The 26,683-nt window shown below is 42.8% G+C and overlaps 1 protein-coding gene across 3 annotated transcripts in view; it reads left to right on the plus strand.

Moving 5' to 3' along the window:
- The window catches only part of CERS5 (ceramide synthase 5), a 57,783-nt gene that overhangs the window by 22,390 nt on the left and 8,710 nt on the right, over positions 1-26,683 (plus strand). For 2 of the 3 annotated variants that reach the window (XM_048490500.1, XM_048490498.1), the window contains exons 3-9: positions 2,908-3,038; positions 4,037-4,094; positions 4,382-4,432; positions 6,214-6,306; positions 13,062-13,190; positions 15,083-15,189; positions 20,734-20,890. In XM_048490500.1, coding sequence (XP_048346457.1) covers positions 2,908-3,038; positions 4,037-4,094; positions 4,382-4,432; positions 6,214-6,306; positions 13,062-13,190; positions 15,083-15,189; positions 20,734-20,890 — 726 coding nt within the window. Of the gene's footprint in view, positions 1-2,907; positions 3,039-4,036; positions 4,095-4,381; positions 4,433-6,213; positions 6,307-13,061; positions 13,191-15,082; positions 15,190-20,733; positions 20,891-24,854; positions 24,954-26,683 lie in introns of all 3 variants that reach the window. The other variant, XR_007243985.1, reaches the window with a different exon arrangement.

Genomic DNA, 26,683 nt, shown 5'->3' on the forward strand with positions numbered 1-26,683 from the left:
CCAGAACTGAACACAGTACTCCAAGTGCGGTCGCACCACTGCTTTATATAAGGGCATGACAATCCTTGCAGTTTTATTATCAACTCCTTTCCTAATTATCCCCAGCACAGAGTTTGCCTTTTTCACAGCTGCCATGCATTGAGTTGACATTCCCATGGAACTATCAACTAAGATGCCCAAATCCCTTTCCTGGTGTGTGACTGATAGCACTGACCCTTGTAGCGTGTATGTGAAGTTTGGATTTTTTGCCCCTATGTGCATCACTTTACATTTAGCTACATTGAACTGCATTTGCCATTTCTTAGCCCACTCACCTAATTCATCAAGGTCCGCTTGGAGCTCTTTGCAATCCTTTGTGGATTGGCCATGCTGGCAGTGACTGATGGGAATTGTAGTCCATAACATCTGGAGTGCCAAAGGTTTGCCACCACTGACATAGGACTTTAATTTACAGGAAGTCAGATTTTCCATTTGTGACATGCCACTTCGTAAGGAGAAAGAGAATGTTCAAGGTGTACCTCAGAAGGTGTTTCTGGAAATGCATATTATCTATATATCTAATTTCCAAGTGTGCTCCCTGCCCACGGATAACTAAATCCGCAGACAAGAGGAACGCTAACCACCAGCAGGTTTTTCTGCAGACTCTGGGAACCTCTTGGATCTGTAGAAACATTTATATTGTAAATTCTTTATAATTATCTCTCATAAAATTAACAGCCTTGCTTGTTGTGCCACTCAGGCATGTAATGCTGCAACAGTGCACTTTTTTTGCCATCAAGTCACAACTGATTTACGGTAACCCTGTAGAGTTTTCAAGGCAAGGTCTCCCTTCCACATACTAGCGAGGACCAATCCTGCTTATCTTCTGAGATCTAACAAGATCAGGCTAGTCTGTGGCTATCCAGGTTAGAGCATAGCAGTGCCTATAGTTCTTTCTTATCGGCACTGAGCCCTCCCTAATTGGGAATTGAACCTGCCATCAGTCAAGGATGCACACCTCTCCATAAGTACGAATGAAAGATTTGACTTGCTGTGATTATTCCTTCTGCCCAGAGATAATGAAGGGTATTATTTCTCCATCCTGTTTTAAGGATGGTATCATCACAACTGATAGTTAAGGAACACTGTATTGTTTTCTGCTGTGTGTGACTTGTCCGTTAAAAATCTCTGATGTAGTGGAGTGGTCCTCACAAAAAATAATTTACATAAAGAAATAAGAAACTGCTTTGTACTGAATAAGACCATTGAGCCACCTAGCTTAGTAACACCTATTACGAGTTGCTACTGGAACATGGCCATACCGCCCGGAAACCCCACAACCCTCCAGTGATTCCAGCTGTGAAAGCCTTCCACATCTTTGATGTACTTTCTGCAAATGATTTGTACATTGTTAAGTTTATTCTGATGGTTTGTTTATACCACCTGTCTGAAATGAATTCAGTCAATTCCAGATTTTAATATTTTCTGTTAATCAGTAGTTTTCTGCTGTAGAAATAATAGAACTGTTAGAGAAGTAGGGGATGCCTCCCACTGTTGCTCAACACCAACAGCCCCTTTATTGGCATATAGACAGAGTATAAAACCCAGAATCTGATAGAAACATAGGCTTAGAATTTAGGTTCTTAAAGTCTTATAACCATGATGTCAGGATTTTGGTTGGATAGGAGGTGCCAAACATTATACTCATCAGAAAATTTTATTAGGTTAAGAGTGTACTGAGAAGTCTGTCCTGAGGAGTCTAATGAGATTGAGGTGCTCATAACCACTGATGCTCATAGCCACTGATGCTCATAGCCACTGAAGGGATCAGTCTGTCCTGGCGGGGTTGCTCTGAAGGAGTAGGTTTGTATTTGAGGTTGCTGCCAGATTCCGGTCTACAGTTGGAGGCTCAAGTCTCTTCAGTGTCATGTAGTGTCTTTTATCAGTTCTGGCAGATACACTAATTATAGCTGTTCTTCAAAGGTGTGATCTGGCCACAATGCTCCTGCCTGGATAATATTCTGGCAGGATTATTGTGTGGTTTCAAAAATTCTATTCCTTCATAGTGGCGTCTACATTACAAGCACTTCAGATTTTCCCTACGTTGTGTTTATTATATTATTAATGTTAACTTGTCTAAAACCTATGTGTAATGAATTTGGCAGCAATCCCAAAGAGTCACTTTTGCAAGTGCAGTGTCAGCTTCCATAGGGATTTCCCCACACACTACTTCATTTCCCACAGCGGATGGGCAATCTGCTTTAAAATCCGAATTGTAGCATGCCTTAACAGCTGCGGGAGCCACGTGATCAACCCTGTAGAGCTGTGCTACCAATTCATAAATGTAGGAAATTAAGTGTTGGCATACGTTTGGCATGGAGGAAGACCCAGATTGAGACCTTCCCATCTTGAGCTGAAATGTATCAAATTGTTGGACTAGAAAAGACCTTTGCTTTAAGGCCTTGGAAATTCACTACTACTCGTGATCGGTGTTACTAAGCTAGGTGGCTCAATGGTCTTATTCAGTACAAGGCAGTTTCTTATTTCTTTATGTAAATTACTTTTTGTGAGGACCAGGACAATATGGTATCTTATTAAAGAGGATCCTCCTGTATTTCTATTTATATCTTTCTATCATGAGAACTACAGAAGAAGTAGAAGGTGATGATATATCCTCTGTGTGTACGAGTGTTCAAATAAATATACATGAATGAAGGTTTGGGCAGAGTATATTTGAACTCTGTGTAGATTTGGGCTAAGCTTTTTGTTTGTAAAACTAAAGGTTTAGCCAGTTTTTCCTTTCTAAGCGTGATGTTGTCTGCAGAATTTCAAAGGATTACGATAACTGGTTTGGAATGGCAAAGTATGTTTTGGAAGGTTGCTAGGGAATGTAAGAGATTTCTTTACATCTGTTTGATCTCCTCCTAGTGTCCGGATGCAAGAAGATTAGAGGGTTTGTCAAAACAGCTAGATTGGGATGTCCGAAAAATCCAGCGCTGGTTTCGTCTTCGGAGAAACGAGGATAAACCATCTGTCCTCACGAAATTCTGTGAGACCATGTAGGTTTCTTTGGAGTTTAGTTTGTATAGTTTCTATAATGCTTTGTTTTCAAAAGAAGCGCCTTTGGATGAAGATGTTACAATAATTTTGGAGTGAAATTGATTAATTGTAATATGATCTTACTACTTTTTGTGTTCTTTGATTAAATTTTATTTCATTTCTATTCTCAGTAGAGCAGTTAGGAAGTTTAGTTTTTGTTGGAATAGCTTTTCAGCCATGGTGGTGTAGCCCTGTAGGTTTTCTTCTACAATGAACAGTTTGTAGGGAGGCTTTTCTGATTGTGTCCCAAGCCCCTCCTTGTTTCTTACCACCTTGGTCTGAGTTACTCATCAGTGGTAGTGAGCCATTGAGGCAACCGTCTTATTTATTTGCAGGCATTTAATCTTTAAAAAGTTATTTTTGAAATTATTTTTTAAAGCACTTACATGAATATTTCCTGAACTCCTGTTCTTTTTTAGTCCCACTTAAATTTATTTTCTTACCCTTTTATGCATGGCCTCTATCACTATAGTATTTGAGCATCTTTGCCTTCCTGCCTGCTACTTCTATGGCTTCTACTTCTCTTCCTCAGTGGCTTCTTCCCCAAGATACTTTCCTTAGGTGAGTGGGAGTCTCATTTGAACTGCATCTGCTCTATATTGTGTTGATGTACAGTAGGGTACCTCTTTGTCGTTCTGCTAGATTTCAGATTTTTGTGTGTTTTAGACTTCAGAGTTGCCATGATACATGCATGTGCCATTTTCTCTAACCAGTGGCTAGTACAATTCTACATTTTGTAGTCACTGTTTAGGGATATTTTACAGAGCAGGGGTATTGTGTGAAGTCTCTGAAATGCATTCATTTTAGGGGAAATAGTGGCTAGCTTGACGGGTACAAAGGTCTGTGGATCTCAGAGTAGAAATTCTGTATGTGGGTGCTAGGTTAGGTTCTGTTTTGAATTCGCTTTTGCTGTATTGCACATAAAGCTTTGTATGTGATTCATTTTTTTCTTTTTCAGGTGGAAATTTACATTTTATATAAATATATTTCTCTATGGGCTCAGATTTCTTTGGTCGGTAAGTATGCTTTTCATTGCTGATCTCATAGAATATGCTGGATTAAGATTAGAGATCATTACCTTTTGGATAGTGTTCATTTTAAACAAAAAATTATGCTGCACATGTGCTGAATTACTTAGTATGTGGGTGAGAGAAAGCAGACTTTCATTTTTTAAGATCTTCCATGTAGGTATTCACCAAGAAAAATAAATGAATCTTCTTTGAAGTAGTATTGCAGAGGAAGGGAAAGATGTATTACTGAAAAAGAACCACAGACAAAATTATTCTTTCTTTCCCCATTATAGTCCCCCTGGTTTTGGGATACACGACAGTGCTGGTACAACTACCCTTTTCAGGTATGTGTTGTTTTTACTGATACATGCTTGTGTGGCTCTATACGAAGACACTTCTATATGAATGATGGGGATACTGTGTAATGCTGTTTTCTGAAGACCTCCAGATTTTTCGTACAATAACTTTGCTCCTGATGCAGCGGGTGCGAGGCAAATTTGCAAGGGTTTACTGATTCACTTTGATGAAGAACAACTCCCTGGCTATGGAGGCTATCACGATAAATAGGGCATCCTGTACATAAATGTGCTTGTGCATGTATTACTGTCCTACATGGTGTACTGAATCCACATGTTGTTGAAAGAAAGATTTCTAGGGCTGGGATCAGAAAACTTTCAGAGCAAATGGCACATTATTGAGTATGTTCCCCTACCATGTATTTGCTACTTTGTTATGGGAAGTGAAGGAAGTCTTTAGATTAGAATCTATTAGTGTGGAAGCTTCCAGTGATTTGAAATTATACTTTTACAGTACTACCTTGAAGGTAGCTTCAGATCAGCAAGGATGATGTAATGGGGTGAGCCCCTATACCAATGGTGGCGAACCTATGGCACGGGTGCCAGAGGTGGCACTCAGAGCCCTCTCTGTGGGCACGCGCAAACAGAGTTTGTCATGTGGGGAGGGAATCGCCCCCCACACACATACCTAGGCTGGCCTGGGCCGCTGGGCTTGATTATTAGCATTAAACCTAAGACCTAGTTTTGGGGAAACAGTATAGGTAACCCTGTTAAGCGCTGTTAAACCCCACTGATTTTCATGCAAAGAACTAAAGTGTGATCCTTTACCTGGGAGTAAGCTCAGTTGCTGGCAATGGGGCTTGCTTCTGAGTAAACCCTCCTAGGGTCGTGATTCACCCATTGGAAGAGTTGCACGGTTGCTTTAAAGCAAAGCCACCGACTACCACCAATCTGACTCCCGAGTAACACATGTCTCAGAGCCAACTGTTTTTTCTAAACTAAAACCTCAGTATTGAGGTTAAATTGCCGTGTTGGCACTTTGCGATAAATAAGCAGGTTTGGGGGTTGCAATTTGGGCACTCGGTCTCGAAAAGGTTCGCCATCACTGCCCTATACTGATCTTCTTCCTAGTGTAGTTCAGACCCAGCTCTGGTCCTGTTGTCACAGTATGGATGGATGGGAAACCAATGGAAAATAAATAGTAAGATCTACTGAAGAGACTTCCAGCCTTTCTCACAGCACTTTTCTTTCTCTCCCCCCCCCCATCTTCTTATACTTTACATCAGGCAAAATGAAGGAAAAGGCCAGGTCTGCTTTTCCAAACCTAACTCTCTAAAAACTGCTTTCCCCTCCCTTCAACCAAATAGTAGCGTTAAAGGTCCCCACAAGTACAGCCTTTCCCCATAGCCATTCTGTTACAGGTAAAAGAAACGGTAATTCTTTATAGGTTTGATTGGGATGGGAGTGAAACTTCCTCTGTGCCCAGAGTAAACTGAACCCATTGATCTAAGCAGCATTTGTTCCTTCTTAATCGTGTCTCAGAATTGCACCCCGGTGACTCTTCCCACCAAAACTGCACATACTGGGAACAAAACCATCCCCTTTCTGTCTTTTTTTAAAAAAGCTTTATTTACCATCCCCTTTCTGTCTTGATGTATCTTAACTTCTGTTTCTCTAGATGATATAAGATTTTGGGAACTGGTTTTATATAAATATTGATATTGAAAGATTTAAGTCCAGAATTTTTTCTTCTACAAGGTGGACTACTTAGAACTACTTAGAGAAGTTGGATAACCCTGTTAATCAAGTTTTTTCCTTCTGTTTTTCAGCCCATAACTTCTGGCCTTCGATACTATTATATCATACAGTTGGCCTTTTACGTTTCACTTATGTTTTCACAGTTTACAGATGTGAGGCGAAAGGTAAGGACAGAAGCCTTTTCAATGTGAAGAATCGGTCAGCGCCTAGCAATAAAATCTGTCTTTGATTAGTATTTGGAAATCTGATTTAAGCCTCACAGTTGATGTGGGTCTTGCAATACAAGGAAACCTTTCTCCTATTCATTCTGCCTAATTAAAAAAGAGGATATGATGATGTGTGACAACAACAGAAAATTTGGCAAAAGTTTCTTGTAAGAACTTTATAGTGTATAACTTTCAAATGTGGCCGCGAATGCGTCCAGAGGTTCCGGTGCTATTCAAAACTATTATTGGAATAGTGGTGGTCATTGTATCCCGGCTGTTGTAATTATTTAAGGCTAAATCATTGGCGCAACTATCATGTGGTGCCCCATTAACCATTACTGGCTCCTTTCACAGTCTTGAACATATTCAATCAAAATTTCTGAGGTCTGTCTTACAGCTCCCAAATAACATCTCGAATGCTGCACTGCCCATAGAGACAGGGTTGGTTCCAGTTCAGGCTACACTATGGACAGTCTCCGTATTATATTGGCTTAGATTGTTTTATTGCCAGAAGGGTCTTGCCAGATTAGTGTGGTTTGACTCATCTTCCCATGGCGTAGTATTCCAGAAATTGCCACACTATGAACTTTCACCACAATTCATTTCAACTATGAATTGCAGTAGAGCCAGGGATCTTATTAAACTGAGGATTATAGACGTTGAGAGACAACATGATCTTAATAGACTTAAAAATCCAATTTTTAATAAAATAAATCATAACAAACCCTCAATAATGCCTTATCTTACTACCTTTTCTAACCCTAACTATAGAAGAGCCTTCAGCCTCCTGCGTTATAATGCCCTTTTGGCTGCCTATACTGATGGGATATATAGTAAAGTCCCAATTGAGGGCAGAATTTTTATTTGTTAAACAGGAGGTATTGAAAATGCAGAACACATTTTATTTGAGTGTACACTTTATCATGAGGTACATGGGACGTTTCTTCCCTATACCAGGCAAACTCCTCTTTGGCAAAGAAAGAAAAGATGAAAATATTATCAGACATTAATAAACATCTAATGTACTCTGTTGCTAGAGGAGGCAAGTTCCAAATCTCTGTAGTGCTAGTGTGGTTTGGAAAATGAAGGGAAATAGGTTGAGACGGGAAGCGACAGTATCCCTGTCCTAATCTGTGTAGTAATCAGATGAAAAAAGGGAGGGATCCAGTGTGTGTTGGCAGCCTTTGTTGCAGTTCAGTTTGTGGCCAGGGTCATACTCGGTTATTAAAGCGCGGCTACTGATAATGTTTTTCAGCCAAAAGTTACGATAAAGGAATACAGCTGATCAGGAGAAAACTATAGAGCTGACTATATTGCAGCAGGAGAGGATGCTTTTGGTTGAACTATAATTTGGGATTGAAAAACTGGAGGCCTGAAGCCGAATCATATATTTGGTGGGGGTCTCTGAGGACAAGGAGAGGATTTGAAATCAGAGGTTCCAGGCTGTCACAGAGCGCATAACATCTGAATTTTGTTAATGGTCAGTGGTCGCATATCATGTGACAATAATACAGAAAGAGGCACATGTGTCTTCTAGGCTGGCATGTCTTGATTGCTTTTTTTTCCTGTTGGCACTCTCTGATTGTTCCCCAAAAGGCTTTCTAGGAAGTATTTGCTGTGGTTGCTGCTGCACAGTTCTTTGCTGTATTCATTGCTGCAAGATCCGTCTTGGGACACAGGAGACAGTGATTGCTATCAGTGCTCTGTGCTTGCCTCATGAGACTTGCTTATGATGTTAACATCCATTGCATACATTCGTAAATACATTCAGGCTGTGAGTGAGGGGTATGCAGATGGAAGGGGGGGCTGGCAACAGTAGTGGGCAGCTGACATTAACAGAATAATGAAGGAGGGCAAATTTTAAGGTTATGAATTTAGTTTAGTTTACTTTAAGAACTTTAAGAATTTAGTTTACTTTAAGAACGAATAGACTACATTGGTTTTCTTATTTCCAGCCTGGGCTTGGAAGTTGCTCTTCAGTCCTCTCAGTTACTGCTCATATTCTAGTAGGGGAAAAAAATGTTCTGTGTATGTATGTCAGTTAATTAAGTTTTGAAATATTGTAGGCTGTCAAGTCACGTCTTCCAAAATGTAATTAGTGCTTAGGAGTGAAATGCTTTTCAAAACAAATTTACATTTGGCAGGTTCTGCACCCAGAAGTCAGCCCTGAAGAAAAGAGATCCCTGACTTTGTGGAAGAACAGAGATGAGTCTTAATAAGTCTTAATAAGCTGAAAAGAGATGAGTCTTAATAAGCTGAAATTGTGTAGCGTTTAAACAAGCTGCCTTCAGCAGTGGCACACTCATCAAACATGAGTCCATTCTGTAGCCAAACCTCTGTTCTAGCAGAGGAGTTAACGTCATCCCTTTTTATGGGACTGGTGACTAGGAAGTTCTAAAATAATGTGACGGCACTGAGTCAATGCTTTCAGTGAGATTTCTACAGCTAGGATATGACTCTATACTGAAGCATAAACCTTTTGTTTCTTTTGTGTGCATCTCTTGTCCTTTGGGGAAAGAGGTGGAGGAGATTTTAATCCTAACTATTTGACTCAAAATTACTCTGGCCTCAGTAGGAACATTCAGAAGTAGTCTTGCATCCTGAGTAGGTGGGGAGATTGCAGAAGCAGACTATTGGGTGACAGCTTATTGGGTGAAGCTCACCTACTACAGATGTTACATTATTATCTGGATGTATATTCATAGTGGATATGTAGAGAAGGGGAAGATCCATTCACAATTTTTTTTATTTCCATAGAAGAAGAAAGCTAGAAAAATTTGTCTACTTGAACATTCAACTACTCCATGTAGGAGTACAATAGTGTGGTCAAATCAGTTCATTTACATTGTTGTATGGAATATTGATTTGTTCTTTCATTTTAGGAAAACCTGTGTAACTACTTCATTACATGACAGTTTACAATGGATATCAGTGTAGCTAAGGCCCTTTCCACGCAGGCCAATTAAACCAGGATAACACTGGTTAAAAACCCGGGTTGAGGGAGGGACTTCGCACGGATCTGCGTTTCCCCCCCAACCCGGGTTTTTCAACAATTGCGTTATGTGCGATTTTTTCATTTTAACGTGGTTCAAGTGAATGGCCCCAGCTGTGAGCTGCATTAAAACAAGAGAATCGCACATAATGCGATTGTCGAAAACCCCTTCCCTGGCTCCCATCTGTGAGAAATGAGCTGTATCATGACCCGGCAGAGGAAGAAAAAAAGGGGGGGAGTGCCCTCATGCGAAGACGCGCGCCCCCACCAGTGTGCTGGCTGTCTACGGGACAGCCAGCTGTGCGAAGGAGCTGGGGTGAGGGTGGGTTCATACAACTCACCTTTCCCTTGCTTTTTTTGGCCCATGCAGAAAGGACCAAAGCTATACTTTTATCTTCAGGTTTTGATTATCACAGCAATAGTTCATAGGAGTAATGGTAGTGTTCATAATGGATCCCCCCACACACCTCATTTTCACAATCACTCTCTTCGGTAGGTGAGACGGAGAGAATGACTGACCCAAGGTCACCCAGAGAGGTCCATTTCAACTTGGGTCTCCTCAGTCTGGCATTCTATCTGCTATATTAAACTGGCTGTATGTTACACAGTAGGTGAGGTATACTCTGTAAATAAATGTAGTATTGTTTAACAAAAGCGCTAACACCACTTATTCATTTCTGTCTTGACACATGAACATGTTTTATTCCAAAGAAAATTAAATATTCGGATAAACCCTTTTGGCATTTGCCATGTTGTTCCTGATTCAGCTCATAGTAGCTGAGTAAAAAAATCAAAACCAAAACTACAGCCTTTTAAGTAGTCTTCTCTGTCTGGCGGAATCAATCGAACAACTGCAGCAATGTTTCCCTTCAAGTCAGGGGAACTCTTGTTGCTAAGCAAGTCTGGGGGGAAAGGCTTTGAGATAATAATCACTTTGTCTTGGGATAATGTCGCCCAGCTATGCTTGGATCATGCTGGCTTGGTCTTCATGTGATAGGTCCTCTGGCATGTAACCTATGCTGGAAGGACAGGGATGTTTTGAAGGCCTGTGCTGCTGTTTGGCTCTTTCTGTGGCAGACAGAAGAGTCATCTGCTCTTGGAAAATAAAAAACAGAGTAGGATGTTGATAATCATCAGATATATTTAGTCAGCACTTCTCTTGCAGTGTAGTGGAGATGTGTCAATTTAATTATGAACCTTGTGAGATGTTGTAGGTGACCGAAAATCTTCAGCGATTTGCAGCGCATTTTTTAACACTGTCTCTGGTTCAGTTCCTACCTGTTGTTCTGTGACAGTAAGGCACAGGAAGGAGGTTTGTTTTGTGTCCTCACCCACCTGTGCATACAATATCTATTATGCTTCAGGCTCTGTGCCCGTACACCAATACACAAGAAGTCTCCACTCATTTGCAACAAATGAATGGCATAAGCTAGGTCTCTGTTCTTGCTTGCACAGTTGAATCACGTAGAACACTGGCCCCTTCTGCATTCAGAATAATGCACTTTCAATCCACGTTCACAATTGTTTGCAAGTGGATTTTCGGCCTCTTCCGCACAAGCAGAATAACGCGCTTTCAATCTTCTTTCAGTGTACTTTGCAGCTAGATTTTACTGTGCAGAATAGCAAAATCCACTTGCAAGCATTATTCTGCATGTGAGTTATTCTGCATGTGCGGAAGGGGCCACTGATTCTAGATCACATTGTGAATTGCTTAGAGATGGAAACTCGGGCAAGAAAATAACATGTTAACATGCCTTGGAAAAGTAGGGCAGGGCTTCCATTAGTATTAAGCTACCTGACTTAATAAATGGCTGATATAAGGCAAAGGGGGGAGGGCGGGGAGTCATTGCTACAAAAGGGATTAGTGCACTGGTTCCCAAATTTTTTCAGGCTGTTCTTGGCTCCCAGGCCACATCACTACATATGAATACAAACCTAGTAAAGGTAATGAAACGGTTTGGTTGAATCTGACCAGTTATTTCTTCACAGTTTTAATGGAATGGATGTGCTTGGTGCAGGGATATCAGCTTGTCAACATCAGACTGCAAGGCATTAAGGAGGAAGTTTTAGATCCTCACATTCAGTAATTTTCAGTCTATTTCTGTTCATGGAAAGAAGCTGGGTGGGTGTACTGCAACCCCACTCTACTAAATATGATGTTGCGAAGGCAATAAAGTACATCTTGACTTTGTCCCAGTGCAGAGTAGCAGGCAGTAAGGTCGTTCTGAGACATAAAGGTCGTTCTGGGGCATAAAGATGCCTTTGCTGGCTCTTGACTGGCTCTTTGCCTTGGCTCCTGTCCCTCCCACTACACAGCAGGGAAATTGCTGCCGCTTTTTCTTTAAAAATCTTGCCTTGCAAAGCAGAAGTGGTGGGACTCTTTGCCTTGGCTTTGCCCTTCCCTTGGCTACCCAGCAGGGAGAGTGCTGCTACTTTTCCTTTCAGAAATCTTGCCTCGCAAAGCAGCAGCAATGGGGCTGTTTGCCTTGGCTCACCCAAGCTACACAGTGAGGAGAGCGCTGTTGCAAAAAAAATCTTGCCTCGCAAAGCAGCAGCAACAAGGCTCTTTGCCTTGACACCCCCCCCCCCCTTTCTGGGCTACATAGCACGGAAAAGCTGCTGCTTTTCTTTCAACATTTACCAGTCACCTGGATGGAAGGACAAGACCCTTTTCCTGCCAACTGGCCCAGCAATCCCTGCACCACCACCCTCTGCCCCCAAATTCCTCACCGCCCCCCTTGATGTTTGCACCTCCCCAGGGGGGCAGTACCACCTTCTTTGAAAATAATCCTGGGTTAGAGACTACATTAATTTTTTTAATGAAAGGTGAACATTCAGAGGAACCAACAGTTATAACTTCATCATATTACAGCAATATGTCAATTACCCACTTTCTTTAAAAAGCCTGAGAAAACTTTTCTGGTTTCAGAAGGAAACGGGATGGTGCAAATGTGGAAGGAGCTTGCAAAATAGGCACTTTGGTGATGAACGGGAAATAAATTTGCAGACAGTAAATAAAATATGCTCCTTCCTCTCCACATGGCATATAAATGCACTTTGTCATCTTTCCAAAAAAGATCCCACCAAACCAGGTTTTAGAAAAGTCATAGGGAGTGGGGGGGACGCAAAAAGTGAAAGTTTAAGGGATGGTATTTGAGGGGATGCTCCAAGGAAACTTGCTTGGATTTGGAAAAAGTGCTGTAATTTGAAAAAGCTCCATGTACAAGCAACCTATGATGTTTATTTGTCTATTTGTGACTGAAGTAGTGGAGAAAAGGATGAATGTTCTCATAACCTAATTAAAATAAGAGTACAAGAGCTGGGATCTAGAGGAGAGAATTATGACATTTATGAAGCCTCCTCCTCCCATTTCTTGGCAGTTCAACCTTTCTCCTTTTGATCTCTGAACACTTAAGAGTTTGTATCGGCATTATTAGCACTTTCTGTTCTGATTCTGAGGATTAGAAACTTTGCCCTTAGGGAGAAAGTTTCCCGTTTGGAAGTAAAAGCATAAGTTCCCAGGCATGTTATTGATGCATCGTTTTGACCCACTGTAAACTGATGGCCTTGCAGGTTTGCACACCATCATTCAGTAACAAAAACTCTTATGGCTTCCAAGTGATCGACTTCAAGTTGAAAAGAGTTGACATTATGGTGTGGAGTGTATAACATGATGTCCTTGGTCTCTATAGCCTCCTCATGCTTCTGTGTCTTCTTTCAGGATTTCCTATTAATGTTTGTCCACCACTTGGCTGCGGTCGCACTCATTTCCTTCTCTTACATTAACCACATGGTACGGGTAGGGACCCTGATCATGTGCCTTCACGATTCAGCAGATTTCTGGTTAGAAGTAAGTACATCTGCTTCTGTTTGGTTTTGCTGCCATATTTGTTCTAATGCCTATTCCTCACCAGTCTTGTTTGTATATCTGAATATCTTTCTGAACTACATTTTGTGTGATCTCCATAAGAGAGAAAACAAATGCCTTCAGGTTGGTATGATTGTGTGTAGCATAAAAGATGGGTGCCTCCATCATGGTAACTAAATCCTCAGGTTTGAGCTGTCCTTTCAGTAGATGTTCCTCTCTTCCAGTACACAAACGTTTTGAATGCTACTTCTGTATTATAGAATAATTTGCTGCCACTCATACACTGTGAAAACGATCCTTCTCGAACACCCCTAGTAGCACCAGTTGTTAAAGTGTGAGGCAGTCTTCAGGTATTGTCACTAACTTGGAGAGGTGCAAACTCTTACCTGACAACGAGTTCTGCTCTGCAGTTGTTTATTTTGGCAGGATTTTTGGAGTCCTTTGTGGGGGGTTTTCCCCACACAGTCCTGAAAACCTTCCATGCTATCCCTTCCTTTTCTAATGGTTTACCTGACCTTGTTTTTGGTACAAAAACACATTCTGCCTAGCTTGCATCTTCAGTCTTGGAGCATTGTCTTTTGGAGTGTATTTTTAAATTCTGGTTCAAGAAAGAACTTGTGCATTTTGCTGCTTCTTCAGGGAAGGGCGAATATACCTGCTGGAGAGAACCTATGAACTATACAAAGAATAAACTAAAAAAAAGATGGAAGACTTGATCTCAGGTTTATGGTCTGAGTGACGGGCAGCCGTTTCCACAAGCCAGGAGCCTGGCTGCTCCCAAAAGGGCTTCCCGGTGGTGTGGAGAGGCTGCAAAAGTGCAAATGGTCCAGCATTCTGTGGCTTGCTTGCTCACAGGGGGTGCCGCCAGAGATCACATTCTACCTGTGTTACGCCGTCTGCACTGGCTCCCGGTTGAGTTCCGAATCATTTTCAAGGTGTTGGTGCTAACCTTCAAGGCCTTGTGCAGCCTGGGACCCTCGTACCTGCGGGACCGTCTTGCCCTATATGTCCCAACTCGGCCTCTGCACTCAGCAGAAGCCAATTTTATGGTGGTCCCCGGCCCCTCAATGATGTGGCTGGCCTCCACTTGGGCCAGGGCCTTCACAGCCCTGGCCCCTGCCTGGTGGAACGCTCTTCCTCCTACTGTCCGGGCCCTGCGGGACCTTAATGAGTTCCGCAGGGCCTGTAAGACCGAGTTGTTCCACCAGGCTTTTGGGGAGGCCGGCTGCTGATCACCCCCACCCCTCCACTTTATAACATCGGTGAACCCTGCCGCCCCTCTCTCAGGGGGGTTTAGTTGCGAGACACCATCTGTTGTTGTAACTTTTTGTAACTTAGACGGCTGTATTTTAATGGGGTTCATATTTTAATATGTATAGTGATATTTATTTATTTATTTGTGGTTAATCGTTTAGGTTATTTTGTGCTCTACTTGTATTCATGTTGTTCACCGCCCTGAGCCCTCCAGGGGAGGCTGGTATACTAGATAGATAGAAAGATAGAAAGAAAGAAAGAAAGAAAGAAAGAAAGAAAGAAAGAAAGAAAGAAAGAAAGAAAGAAAGAAAGAAAGAAAGAAAGAAAGAAAGAAAGAAAGAAAGAAGGGATGATGAGGATGATGAATAGCCTCTCTGCCACCAAGCAGCCTCTATTGGGTTGTTCAGACTTAAGTTACATTATTGGTGGCTTGCGTCTGAACTGCACACTGCTGGCATATAGCAGCAAAAAGCGGGAAAACAGCCAATTAAAGTTGGCTCTTCCACCCAGTTATGCCCCCGGATATAAGAACAATGTTGCCTTAATGTTCGGTTTTCTAAATGACAAAATTTTATATTGTTGGCAGCAGGAGTTTTTCTAACACTTCTCATTTTTCCTAGGCAGCAAAACTGGCAAATTATGCCAAGTATCAACATCTATGTGATTTTACCTTCATACTGTTTAGCGCCATCTTTATTGTTACTCGTTTGGGGATTTTTCCTGTCTGGTAAGTATTGGGGTGAGAGAGTTCCTTGCTGGGAGTGGGAGCCCATTGTGTCCAGAGCCCAAAGTAGAGGGTCTATAATTTAGTAGCTGTATTGCATAGAAGTTCTCAGTGATGCGCGTCATTGGAGGAGCGTAATGAGTTGGCATTCATTAATGGCTCAGTGGTCTGATAAGCTACAGGAATGGTGGTGCAAGTAAGGTAATGTTGAGAGCACATGCTGTGGTGATGCCTTCTTGATTTTCTTAACAGCTAAAGTTGACCCTAAGTTATATGACTGATCTCTTCAGTGTTGTTCAGTGCCATAGTAATGTGTGTTAGGGAAGGGCTCTTTCCTGCTTCTCTGCACTCATGATGGTGAGTGATATTGCACAACCAAGTCTTTCTCTTTGGTACACTGGAGCTGGAAGACTGTTTACGTGTTTCCCTTGCAGCGTGTGTTTTATTTGCTTTAGGAAGTTAGCAAATGGCAGTACAGTGGACTGGTCAGTTTCATTCTGGAACTGCAGATTCAACGATCAGGTGCCAACCCTTCCTATGTCAAACGTAAAGAGAAGTGCAGTATACTCATTTATCTCCGTTCTTGGTGTCAATCTTACTTTTGCAGAATTTTGAATCTATTAAACTTGGCTCTTGTTGCAGTAGTTTCTTGTTGTTTGCAGCAGACATTACTGTTTTTCTTTTGATGTGACAAGGTTCATTCTTTTGAATAAATAGTTGGCTGCATGTTGGTGTTTTTTCTTCTTCTTTTTTGGTGGCGATCCTATTTGCCCTGCAGGAACTAGTGTTGGATGGGCAAGTGTTCGTTGGCTGTTTTTTTTTCTTGCTTATTCTTGAAAACCATGCTGAGCTTTGGTTCATTCTCACCGGAGGAGTGTTGCCATTGATCCCTCCTTCTGATGTGTAGCTGATAGTGTCCTAAGGAACAGCACCATAAACTGGCCTCTGGGTAATTTTTCTTTAGCAGGTGAAGAAGACGAGTGAAGAGTTTTGGATTTATACCCCACGTTTCTCTCCTGCAAGGAGACTCAAGGTGGCTTACAAGCTCTTTTCCCTTCCTCTCCCCACAACAGACACCTTGTGAGGTAGGTAGGGCTGAGAGAGTCCCGAAGAACTGTGACTAGCCCAAGGTCACCCAGCAGGAATGTAGGAGTACGGAAACACATCTGGTTCACCAGATAAGCCTCCACCACTCAGGTGGAGGAGTGGGGAATCAAACCCGATTCTCCAGATTAGACTCCACCTGCTCTTTAACCATTACACTATGCTGGGCAACCTCATGCTTACATAGCCTCTCCAGAAAGTCTGATGAACTTCTGGCTCTTTATGTAGTCTTCCTAGTCACTATTACCGCCTGCACCATTTTCTGCTGCGCTTGTTTACCCAAGTCTTGGGTGCCATGATTCACTGATGATTCATACGTCATGAGCCCAAAGGACAACCAGCAGCTCACAGGGCAGCAGCTCATGTATACACATATACATACTCCTCCCTACCCCAAAGTCACAACGGACTTATGGTGACCCCTTATGGTTTTCAAGGCAAGAGACATTCAGACGTGGTTTGCCATTGCCTGCCTCCATTTTAACCTAGTATTGCTTAGAGTCCTCCCACCCCAATACTAGCCAGGGTCAGGGCTGAGAGTAACTGGCCCAAGGTCACTCAGGAAGCTTCCACGATGCAAGTGAGGATTCAAACCTGGGTTTTCCAGGACCAAGCCTGACACCTTAGCCACTAGAGCCGTCCTGGCTTTCTGCATGCATGCTGGTGTGCCCCAAACATAGTTAATGTTGTCTTTGGCATTCATGCTGTTGCTGCTGTGATATTTGCATTGTCCAACGGGGACTTATAGGCCTTCCCTGAAACGTAACTATTAAGAAATCCCTGATCAAAGTGGAAAAAAACCAGGTGTTCCTTGTTGGTACGGGAACCTTAGGTCCTTTGGGGTCACTCCGTAATGAAGCCCTGATACTTTCTCCAGGGGCCAATTTAATGATATGGTAGCTTCTTTTTCTTGGATTCAAGTTGAGAGTTGAAAGCATTAGAGATTTGTGTAGCTAGAATTAATGAAAACAGTAATGTTCCGATCTATCTGTGCTTTCATCCAGTAGAAAAAACGCCCTTCTTGGTATTCTAATCCCCAAACTTGCTACTGAACATAGTATTTAAGCCTTTACCTTCCCTTGCACTGAGAATGAGGGAGCAGCAGTGGCGTAGTGGTTAAGAGCAGGTGTACTCTAATCTGGAGGAACCGGGTTTGATTCCCCGCTCTGCTGCCTGAGCTGTGGAGGCTTATCTGGGGAATTCAGATTAGCCTGTGCACTCCCACACACGCCAGCTGGGTGACCTTGGGCTAGTCACAGTTCTTCTGAGCTCTCTCAACCCCACCTACTCACAGGGTGTTTGTTGTGAGTGGGGAAGCGAAAGGAGTTTGTAAGCCTTTTTGAGTCTCTTATAAGAGAGAAAGGGGGGATATAAAACCAACTCTTCTTCTTCTTCATGCTTGCAGCCTGGTTATTCCTTTGGTAGGAAGGTAGTATTTCTTAATTTCCAAACTATCTGTAAAATGCTGTGAGGAATTAATGTGCTTACTCATAGCACCCTTGGATCTGATTTAAAGGATTTTGTCTCAAGCAAAGGAAGGTATAAGAAATACCTTGAGTTGCTGCCTTGCTCCTTCCAGAGGAGCACTGATGTTTGCAAGTAAACAAATCCTCTTTGGCTGACTCCACTTGCTGTGATTGGGGCTACGGTAATCTGCCAGTATTGTTGTATCACTCAGCAAGCCCTTGCTCTGCATCAGGAGAATTGGTGAATCATTAATACTGTTTCCACTGGCCTTATTGTAATCCCCCAGTTTCTTGGGGGAATCTGTTTATCTCAGATTACACTGGGAGGTGGCTTTCTTCTTCCACTGGGTGCATGCTATGTAATGCCATACTGCCTTCCTGAAATTGCAGTCTGTTGCTTCATGTGTAAACCTTTTTTTTCCTTTGCAAGTGGGAAAGTCCTTTATCTGAAATTCAGAAGACAGCCTGATAATTAATACCACAGGGAGGACAGCAAGGCACTAGTTACAAGAGCTCTCTGAATATCGTCTGATTTTTAAAAAGTCTCCCTTACTGCAATTCTAGATTTTTCTCAGCTGTAGCAAGCTGTAGCAGTCGGGTAAATTGTGCTTTATAATAAAAACATAAATATAAAGCCCACTTTTCATGGCTTGGGAACTGGCAGTTTAACAGAGGAAGGAGCAAAGACAACAGGAAGTTGTTGGTATTGGGCAGTGTGATGCCCCTTTACAGAGAGTGCCTACCATCATCTAAAACTCCTCTCAGGTTCAGGGTTAAAAGTAGGTCAGGACGTCACAAGCGACTCTTCTTGAATTTGAAAATATAGAAAGGGCCTTGATCAGTCCCTCCTCAGATCCTCTCTGTCATTCGGAGACATTAGCACACAGGTGAGCCTAGCCCAGTGGTGGCGAACCTATGGCACGGATGGCACACACAAACAGAGTCACCCCCACCCACCACCCACACATCTAGGCTGGTATATTTGGTCATTGACCATAAATAAAGTCTTCTTCTTCATCTAGGCTGGCCTGGACTGCTGGGCTCCATTATTAGCATTAAACCTAAGACCTAGTTTTGGGGAAGCAGCGTAGGTAACCCTGTTAAGCGCTGTTAAACCCCACTGATTTTCATGTGAAGAACTAAAGCGCGATCCTTTACCTGGGAGTAAGCTCGGTTGCTGGCAATGGGGATTGTTTCTGAGTAAACCATCCTAGGGTCATGATTCACCCATTGGAAGAGTTGCACGGTTGCTTCAAAGCAAAGCCACTGACTACCACCAAGCTTACTCCTGAGTCATTCATGCCTCGGAGCCAACCATTTTTTCTAAACTAAAACCTCAGTATTCAGGTTAAATTGCCATGTTGGCACTTTGTGATAAATAAGTGGGTTTGGGGTCGCAATTTGGGCACTCGGTCTCAAAAAGGTTCGCTATCACTGTCCTAGCCCCTTTAATAACAGGCACTCACTCAAACAGAGTTATTTGGATTGGAGGCTCAAACACTATATGTTTCAGTTACACACCTGCACCATTTATTCATATCCTATAATGCGTATATAGACCAAGATATTAATGTGTGTTTCTTTCCCTGAGACATGCAGCTGATAAGGTTAAACTGAAACAAGATGTTACCTTCTATTTATGGTTTGACTGTAACATTGAAGAAAGTAAGGTAAAACTTGCATTTCAATTCTGGGCCTGTTCCTGCAACGGGGATCCTTTTATTACATAAATTGACTATTTTCTGCCCCCTCTAAGCAGCTCTTCTGCCCGGTTTCACTCAGTTAGACACCAGCTTTTCCCTCTCAGCTCCCCAGCTGCCAACTTCCAGCCGCTGTTTTCTAGCTGACTCTCCCCAACATTCTATCAGCTCTGAGTGTTCACTCTGAGGAAGAGGTGGAACTTCCCCTGTCCATCACAGGCTGCATTCTTCTGAACCCTACCTTCTGTGTGACACGGGGGGATGTTGGAACTCAGCATGTCTCAGCATGATTCTGTGCAGGAAAGCCGTACATTTCTGAGTCCAGCTTATCTAAATGGTGCTTCTTAAAGAACTTGCTTATCTCTGAAATTGTCCTTTTAAAATAATCTTTGAATTCAACCTTTTTATAACAACTGAAAGCAAAACTGCTCAACAGTAACCGTATAACAAAACTGGAGCCTAGGCAGATCGTATGTCGCCACCTTGAATAAGCTGTAGGTCATGTGGAATGACTTCATATTCTACCAGCTATCCACTGAAATGATGGTTATGTGGATGGAATTAGGAATGGATGAATATGATGGGAGACTGGGAGGTCCGTGGTCAGATCTTTCTGAAGTGTTTTTTTAAAGTTAAATTCAGCTTTGTGTAATCTTGGTTCAAATAATGACTGCGCAGTGGGGAGAGCCTAAAAAAAAAGGAACACCCTTTATCCAGCATTTGGGACTCTGTAATAGAGAGGGTACACCATTTGTATGTAATTTGGTAAGAGGATGAATTGTTGAGCATTTTATCCCTTGCATCAACATTCTGCAAAGGACAAACTGAATTTGCTTTTCATATTACCGTGTTTGCCCGAAAATAAGACAGGGTCTTATATTAATTTTTTGCACCAAAAGATGCATTAGGGTTTATTTTCGGGGTAGGGCTTATTTTCGGGGAAGTACGGTAACATTCACAATTCATTAAGGCAGGCACTCGGCAGCCCTGTTGCTTCCTTCTCACGTGATGCAAGCTGCATCCTCATTGGCAGGGAGCATTCTTCTGGATCACACCATCTTGATCTGTAACTACCGGTAGGGTTTATTTTTGGAGTAGGGCATATATTTTAAGCCGCCTCCAAAAATCCTGAAAAATCATGATAGGGCTTATTTTTGGGGTAGGCCTTATTTTCAGGGAAATACGGTATAATCAGATTGGTTCCCAGTGAGAAGCTGCGACTAGTGAGAGATGAGCAAAGCAGCTATTGTAACAAGCTACCTTTCTTTGTCTTGCAGGATACTTAATTCAACATTGTTTGAAAGCTGGGAGCTGATTGGTCCTTACCAGTCATGGTGGCTGTTTAATGGGTTTCTTGTAATGTTACAAGTTCTACATATCATCTGGTCTTATTTCATCCTCCGAGTTGCCTACAAGGCCCTGGCACGAGGAAAGGTATGACTGGCTAATTAGAATTTGCTATTTTCTTAACAATGCTCTCTGCCATGCCTTTTTATCTTCTGAATAGGTTCAAAAATGCAACTAGTTTTGAAGAAGGGAGGGCTTCTGGCAGTGATTTGTGACTTTAATATAGATCCCTTGTCAAGACTATGTGCCTTCTTTGCACCAATGAAATTCAGGTTTTAGCCCCAACAGTAAGTTGCACGTATCAAGTTAAGGTCATAATTTATTTGGCTCCCAAAATTAAGGATTTCACATCAGTATATCTAATTCTCAATGGAGCCCTATCTGTGGACTCTTAAATCTGAATATTTTAGCTATAAACAGACAAGACCAATCTTTAAGAACGTAAGAAAGAGCCTGCTGGATCAGACCAGAGTCCATCTAGTCCAGCACTCTGCTACTCGCAGTGGCCCACCAGGTGCCTTTGGAAGCTCACCTGCAGGATGTGAAGCAGTGGTCTTCTGCTGCTGCTGAACGTCTGGTCTGCTAAGGCATTTGCAATCTCAGATCAAGGAGGATCAAGATTGGTAGCCATAGATTGACTTATCCATAAATCTGTCCAAGCCCCCTTTAAAGCTATATACATATATAAAAGCTTTCCACAAACTTGAGAAATTTCCAGCAGCACCAGTAACTTTAAGAAATGGATGCCCTCTGCAGTGGCCATTGTGGGCATAGCTCTGCAACCACAAGAATATTGCCAACCTTACACCCTTAGTTGTAGAGAGGGAGAGATTTTGGTCTTCAAGGGGAGGGGAGGACTCATCAGGCTGAGGCAGGTGTGACTGCTCACTACAGTTCAACAGTAGCCACTGCATGAAACACAGTGTTGTTTAGTGGTTAGAATTTTAAGAGAGGAATTGGGAGAGCCAGGTTTGAATCCCCGTTCTTCCGTGGAAGTTGACTGGGTGGTTTTGGACCAGTCCCACACTCCCAGCCTAACCTGTCTCTCAGGGTTGTTCTGAGGGTAAAATGGAGGGCAGAAGAATGATGTAAATTGCTTTTTGTTCCCACTGGGGAGAAAAAGGGGGAGCATAAATGAAGTTGATAAAAATAGCTGAAGATGAGGGGGTAGATAAAAGGTAGGCTGCCTGGTGGAAATGATAGGAGGAAGCAGGGAAAGGGGGAAGACGTGCAGCTGCCAGGAGGAGGTAAATCAGAAATAGTGTAGAAGGAGATATAGGGGAAACGAGATGCCCCCAGAGGGCCTTTGCAGGTCCCCCATTTGTAACTTAGAATTTCTGGGAAGGACTTGGCTGGGAGAGGAGTAGAAAATGAAAGGGGCAGAAAGTGAAGTGACTTCCCTGCTAGTTTGAAAGAGTATTGGACATGGCTCTCTTCAGAGGATTGAAAGCCCACCCACAAACTCCTAAAAGCTGTGCTCATTCCCTCTTTACATCTTGAACCTGGGCCAGACTTTCTGTACATATCTAGGCTGCCCAGATGTGCTTCTCACAGCTCTGAGTGTCAGAAACATGCATGCACAACTTAGACCAGTGATGGCGAACCTTTTAGAGACCGTGTGCCAAGGGCGGAGAGAGGGAAAACTGCGCCCTGGGCACCCTGTCCACCCCCGCCCTGCCCTGGAACGCCTCTGGAATGCCCCAAAACACCCCCACCATGCCCCCAGAATGCCCTTACCATGCCCTGCAGGGGCTCGTGTCCAGTGCGTTGCGCACCCCTTGCCCCCTTGGCGCTATGCCACTTTCGAATGCCCAAACTGGGGCGACGGCACGTGTGCCCACAAAGAGGGCTCTGAGTGCCACCTCTGGCACACGTGCCATAGGCTCGCCACCACTGACTTAGACCAATCAGCAGTTTCGCACATTGCAGAGCTCAGGCTGCCCAGTGAGATAAACTGACTTTTGTCACATGATCAGCATTCTCTGCTGGAGCACGTGGGACTGAAGTGGGAAATAATCAGGATTCTGGGACCAGTGTATAGCTTTACAGAGAGACCAGATAAAGTTGTCCTAATTATGTGTGTGTGTGTGTGGGGGGGGGGGACAAGTTACCAAAACAAAACTGTGCTAAAGGGCTGAAGCATGACACCTGTAAAAATGGTTCAAATCAGTTGTTCAGAATGTCTTCTGCTAGCCGTGGGGAGGTATGCAGTGCCGTGTAAAACTACACAGAACACTGGCAGCCTGTCCTCTTCCTGAAAATAATACTCCGGCTACCCCTTTCATGGATTTGTCCATAGATTTAAGGCCAGCCAGAATAATTTTTTGAAATGTAAAAATAGGCAAGGAGAGATTTTCAGACTGCCCAAATCTTGATTGTTGCAAGTATACCTGGCCCAGGTTAATGGGAACTGGAGCACCATACTATACTGATAGTGTTCCATTTTTTTAAATCAGGCGTTTACAGGTTCCTGGCAAAGTTATCCTGAAATGAGGATTAATGCTGTGTAGTAGTCCTCTAACTTAATAAGTCAGCATTGGGCATAGGCTCTTGGTTGGGAATTCTCTCTAGTGTGCTACTCTGGGAAAGCTCTGCTTCATTCTGCTAAATACCGTAAATGGGAATCTTTCACTCTTGGAACGTAATTTATCTGGATGAAATGGTTATCTCCTGACTTGAGTTTTGCAAGAACTCTTTATCGAATCACCAAAGACCTCAGGCACCTTTCTTTGGTTTTTTTTACCTGTCTCTACAGTACAACTGAGCACCCATATTGTTATATTTTGAAACCTGTTGTTGCTTACATGAAAATGGCTGACTTGAAAAACGTTGGAAACCTAGTCCATTGAAAGCACTGGACTACTGTTTTGTTTTTGTATTGTCTTTTCTCCTAAAGATAAGGAAAGACATATTCCTAGTTAGTAATAAAATTCTTCATGCCTCAAATAGAATGTTTGCTTAGCCTGGGGGAGCATGCTGTTTTCTGTGTGGAAGGAAAAGCTTTGTGTAGGGAATAAGCTAGGGTCGCCTGCATGTAGCACTGTTTTTGAAAACAAGTGTTTATAAATAAGCGGAACAATTCAGATTAATTTTTTTTGTAAACACAGGTTTTCACAAACAGTGCTGTAGAATTTTTGGCTTTGATCCCAACAAATATTTCCACTGGCTAAATTATTTGTTCCCTGACCTAGATATTTCAGGTTAGCCCAGGGTCTCATCAGATCTAAGAAGCTAAATAGGGTGGGAGACCACCAAGGAAGCCTAGGATTGCTGTGCAGAGGCAGGCAGTGTCAACGCCACCTCTGAAGATCTCTTGCCTTGAAAACCCAATGGGGTTTTTATAAGTTGACTGGGACTTGACAGCACTTTCCACCACAAAATTATTTCTCTCAGCATAGCTCCACTTTCTAGCCTTCACCTTCCTGTTGCAGTTTAAACCACCCATCCACCCAATTCTGTTCCTAGGGGATAAGGAACAGCAGAAATCCTCTATGGCAGGGGTCTACAAATCCCATCAGCCCCTGCCAGCATGGCCAATCGGCCATGCTGGTAGGGGCTGATGCGGATTGTAGTCCATGAACATCTGGAGAGCTGCAGGTTGCAGACCCCTGCTCTATGGCATAGGTGTCAAACTCGCAGCCCTCCAGATGTTATGGACTACAGTTCCCATCACCCCCTGCCAGCATCATGCTGGCAGGGGATTATGGGAACTGTAGTCCATAACATCTGGAGAACTCTTGAAGTTTATTACTATAAGGATCAACCCTTTCTTTGTTTCGTTTTCAGTGTAGCACTTACTGGACCGGGGGGCAGGGGGACTTTCAGCTTTTTGTGTACTTGTTGGGTACTTTCAGCTTTTTCAGGTAATTATAATTTCTTACCTATTTTGCATTTGGGGTACCTTTTCTTCTTCTTTTCCTCTGCTTTAGATTTGCAGTTTAATACTTGTGTTTTAATTCATGTGTCTGGTTAATATAGCAGACTTTCAAGGTGGGATGTCTTGCAGGAGGTCTGTATCTCTCTCCTCTTCTTGCTTTTCTCTCTTGATCAGGTGTCCTAGTCAGGGAAGGACTCTCCTCTGTATTCTCCCTCCTCTCTCACTCCTTTTCCCTGTGCCAGATTGAAGCTGGATCTCTTCCACTTTTTGCATGTAAGTGTAGTCTCTGCTGTTGCTGCTTTGGGAGGGGGAGGCTCTCTGTGCCTTTCTATCTGAGCTTGAATGATGAAGTTCTGAAAACTGTTGGGCCTCCAGCCAGCCACTTTTCAGCCAGCAAAACTGATGAAGAAACCTGTAATCTGAAAGCTGCGTGCAAGAAAGTCAAGTGCCTGATTTTAAAGGGGTAGCTGTGTAAGTCTTGCAGCCAAAATAACCAGGAACCTTGTGGGTACATAAAGCAGAAATTGTGAATGGCACATGTGTTGTTTCGTAATTGTTGTTTTAGTTACATTGTAAGCCATTATGAGTTGTGCATGGTTGAAAAGTAGCCAATACTTGTTTTAAATGAATAACATTTTATCCCAGCATTATTAACTAGAACCCACTTCCATCAGATGCTGAATGAATCTTCTCTGTGCCATTATTTCATTTATTTAACAGTCATTGGGTCAAGGGAATTAGGAAATGCAAGGTGTGGAATGAAGTGCAATTATGTAAAATAATGATGTATTATTGCAGAGAATGATCATTGTGAGGATACCAAATAATTAAGCACGGCTGACCCTGCTTAGCATCCAAAACTTGATGAGATGGCCTGTCCCCACCCATTGCAGGTGTTAAACAGATGTTTGAAGAAGAGGGTCCTAGTCCATGAGAGTTTATAATGGAACAAAGATGTGTTAGTCATTAAGATGTTACAAGACTGCTGCTTATTTCTGAATGTGTAAAATGCTTCAGAAGTCTGCTTGGGAATAAAATGCTTGCGTAATTTGAGGGCCAATGAATCAACACTAGCTGAAAGTCAAGTGCTTTTGCCTTTGGCAGGTTTGCCTTGGGAGTGTGTTCTATAGAATCCAGATTGCCACAAAGAAGAACCCTGGTTCAAGTCTTGACAGAGATTGGAAGCCTGAAACGGATGCTGCTCTTGATGATTTAGAAGGATTGACTGGATGGCAGGGGACATTTCCCGAGAGAGGGGGATCCAGGCTGTGTACTGCTGAAGATTAAAACCAGCACCAGTTTCTAGTTCCATGGTGGTGAACCTGTGGCACTCCAGATGTTCATGGACTACAATTCCCATCAGCCCCTGCCAGCACTTGTGGTGGGGCTGATGGAGTGCCTGGATTCATGGGCTATCTGGAAGTCTCGATTCACCACTGTTCAGATGAGAGTACCTTTCAGCCTGGGAGGTTTACAGCCCTGCCAAGTGGCATTCTTAGTGCCTGCATCAGGAAAAGCATAATCACAGATCGTTTTACAGTAGACTATGACTTGTTAATTTATCATTCCTCTCCTTTGATTTTATGATCTTAAAAGCATACATAGTCCAGAAAATCCCAGCCGAAAGCAGGATCTTTGCAGTGCTGAGAAGCAACTGCAATTGGCCCTAGCAATCATTAACTTGCCTCTGGTGGTTACCCTACTCTTCTCTCTCTGCCATGTTAGGGCTGTTCAAAGTCCAGGAACCTGGTGAGGAGTAATCAGGGCTCAGGTTAGTCTGAACACACCCTGTGTGTGCTTCCAACATAAATAGCAGGTATGTTATATAAAGCAGTGCTATTAGATGCTGGCTCACAGGTTGTAGAATCTGCCCTTGGCAGGTGTTCTGTATACTAAGGTGGTATGTCAGTAGATTGATCTTTTAAGACTTGAGTATGCCAGTCTAGTTTGCCAGGAGCACCTGTTTCCTTTTCTGACACCTGCTGTAATAGATTGCCACCTTG

This window comes from Sphaerodactylus townsendi, linkage group LG03, assembly GCF_021028975.2.
Source record: "Sphaerodactylus townsendi isolate TG3544 linkage group LG03, MPM_Stown_v2.3, whole genome shotgun sequence".
Taxonomy (NCBI): domain Eukaryota; kingdom Metazoa; phylum Chordata; class Lepidosauria; order Squamata; family Sphaerodactylidae; genus Sphaerodactylus; species Sphaerodactylus townsendi.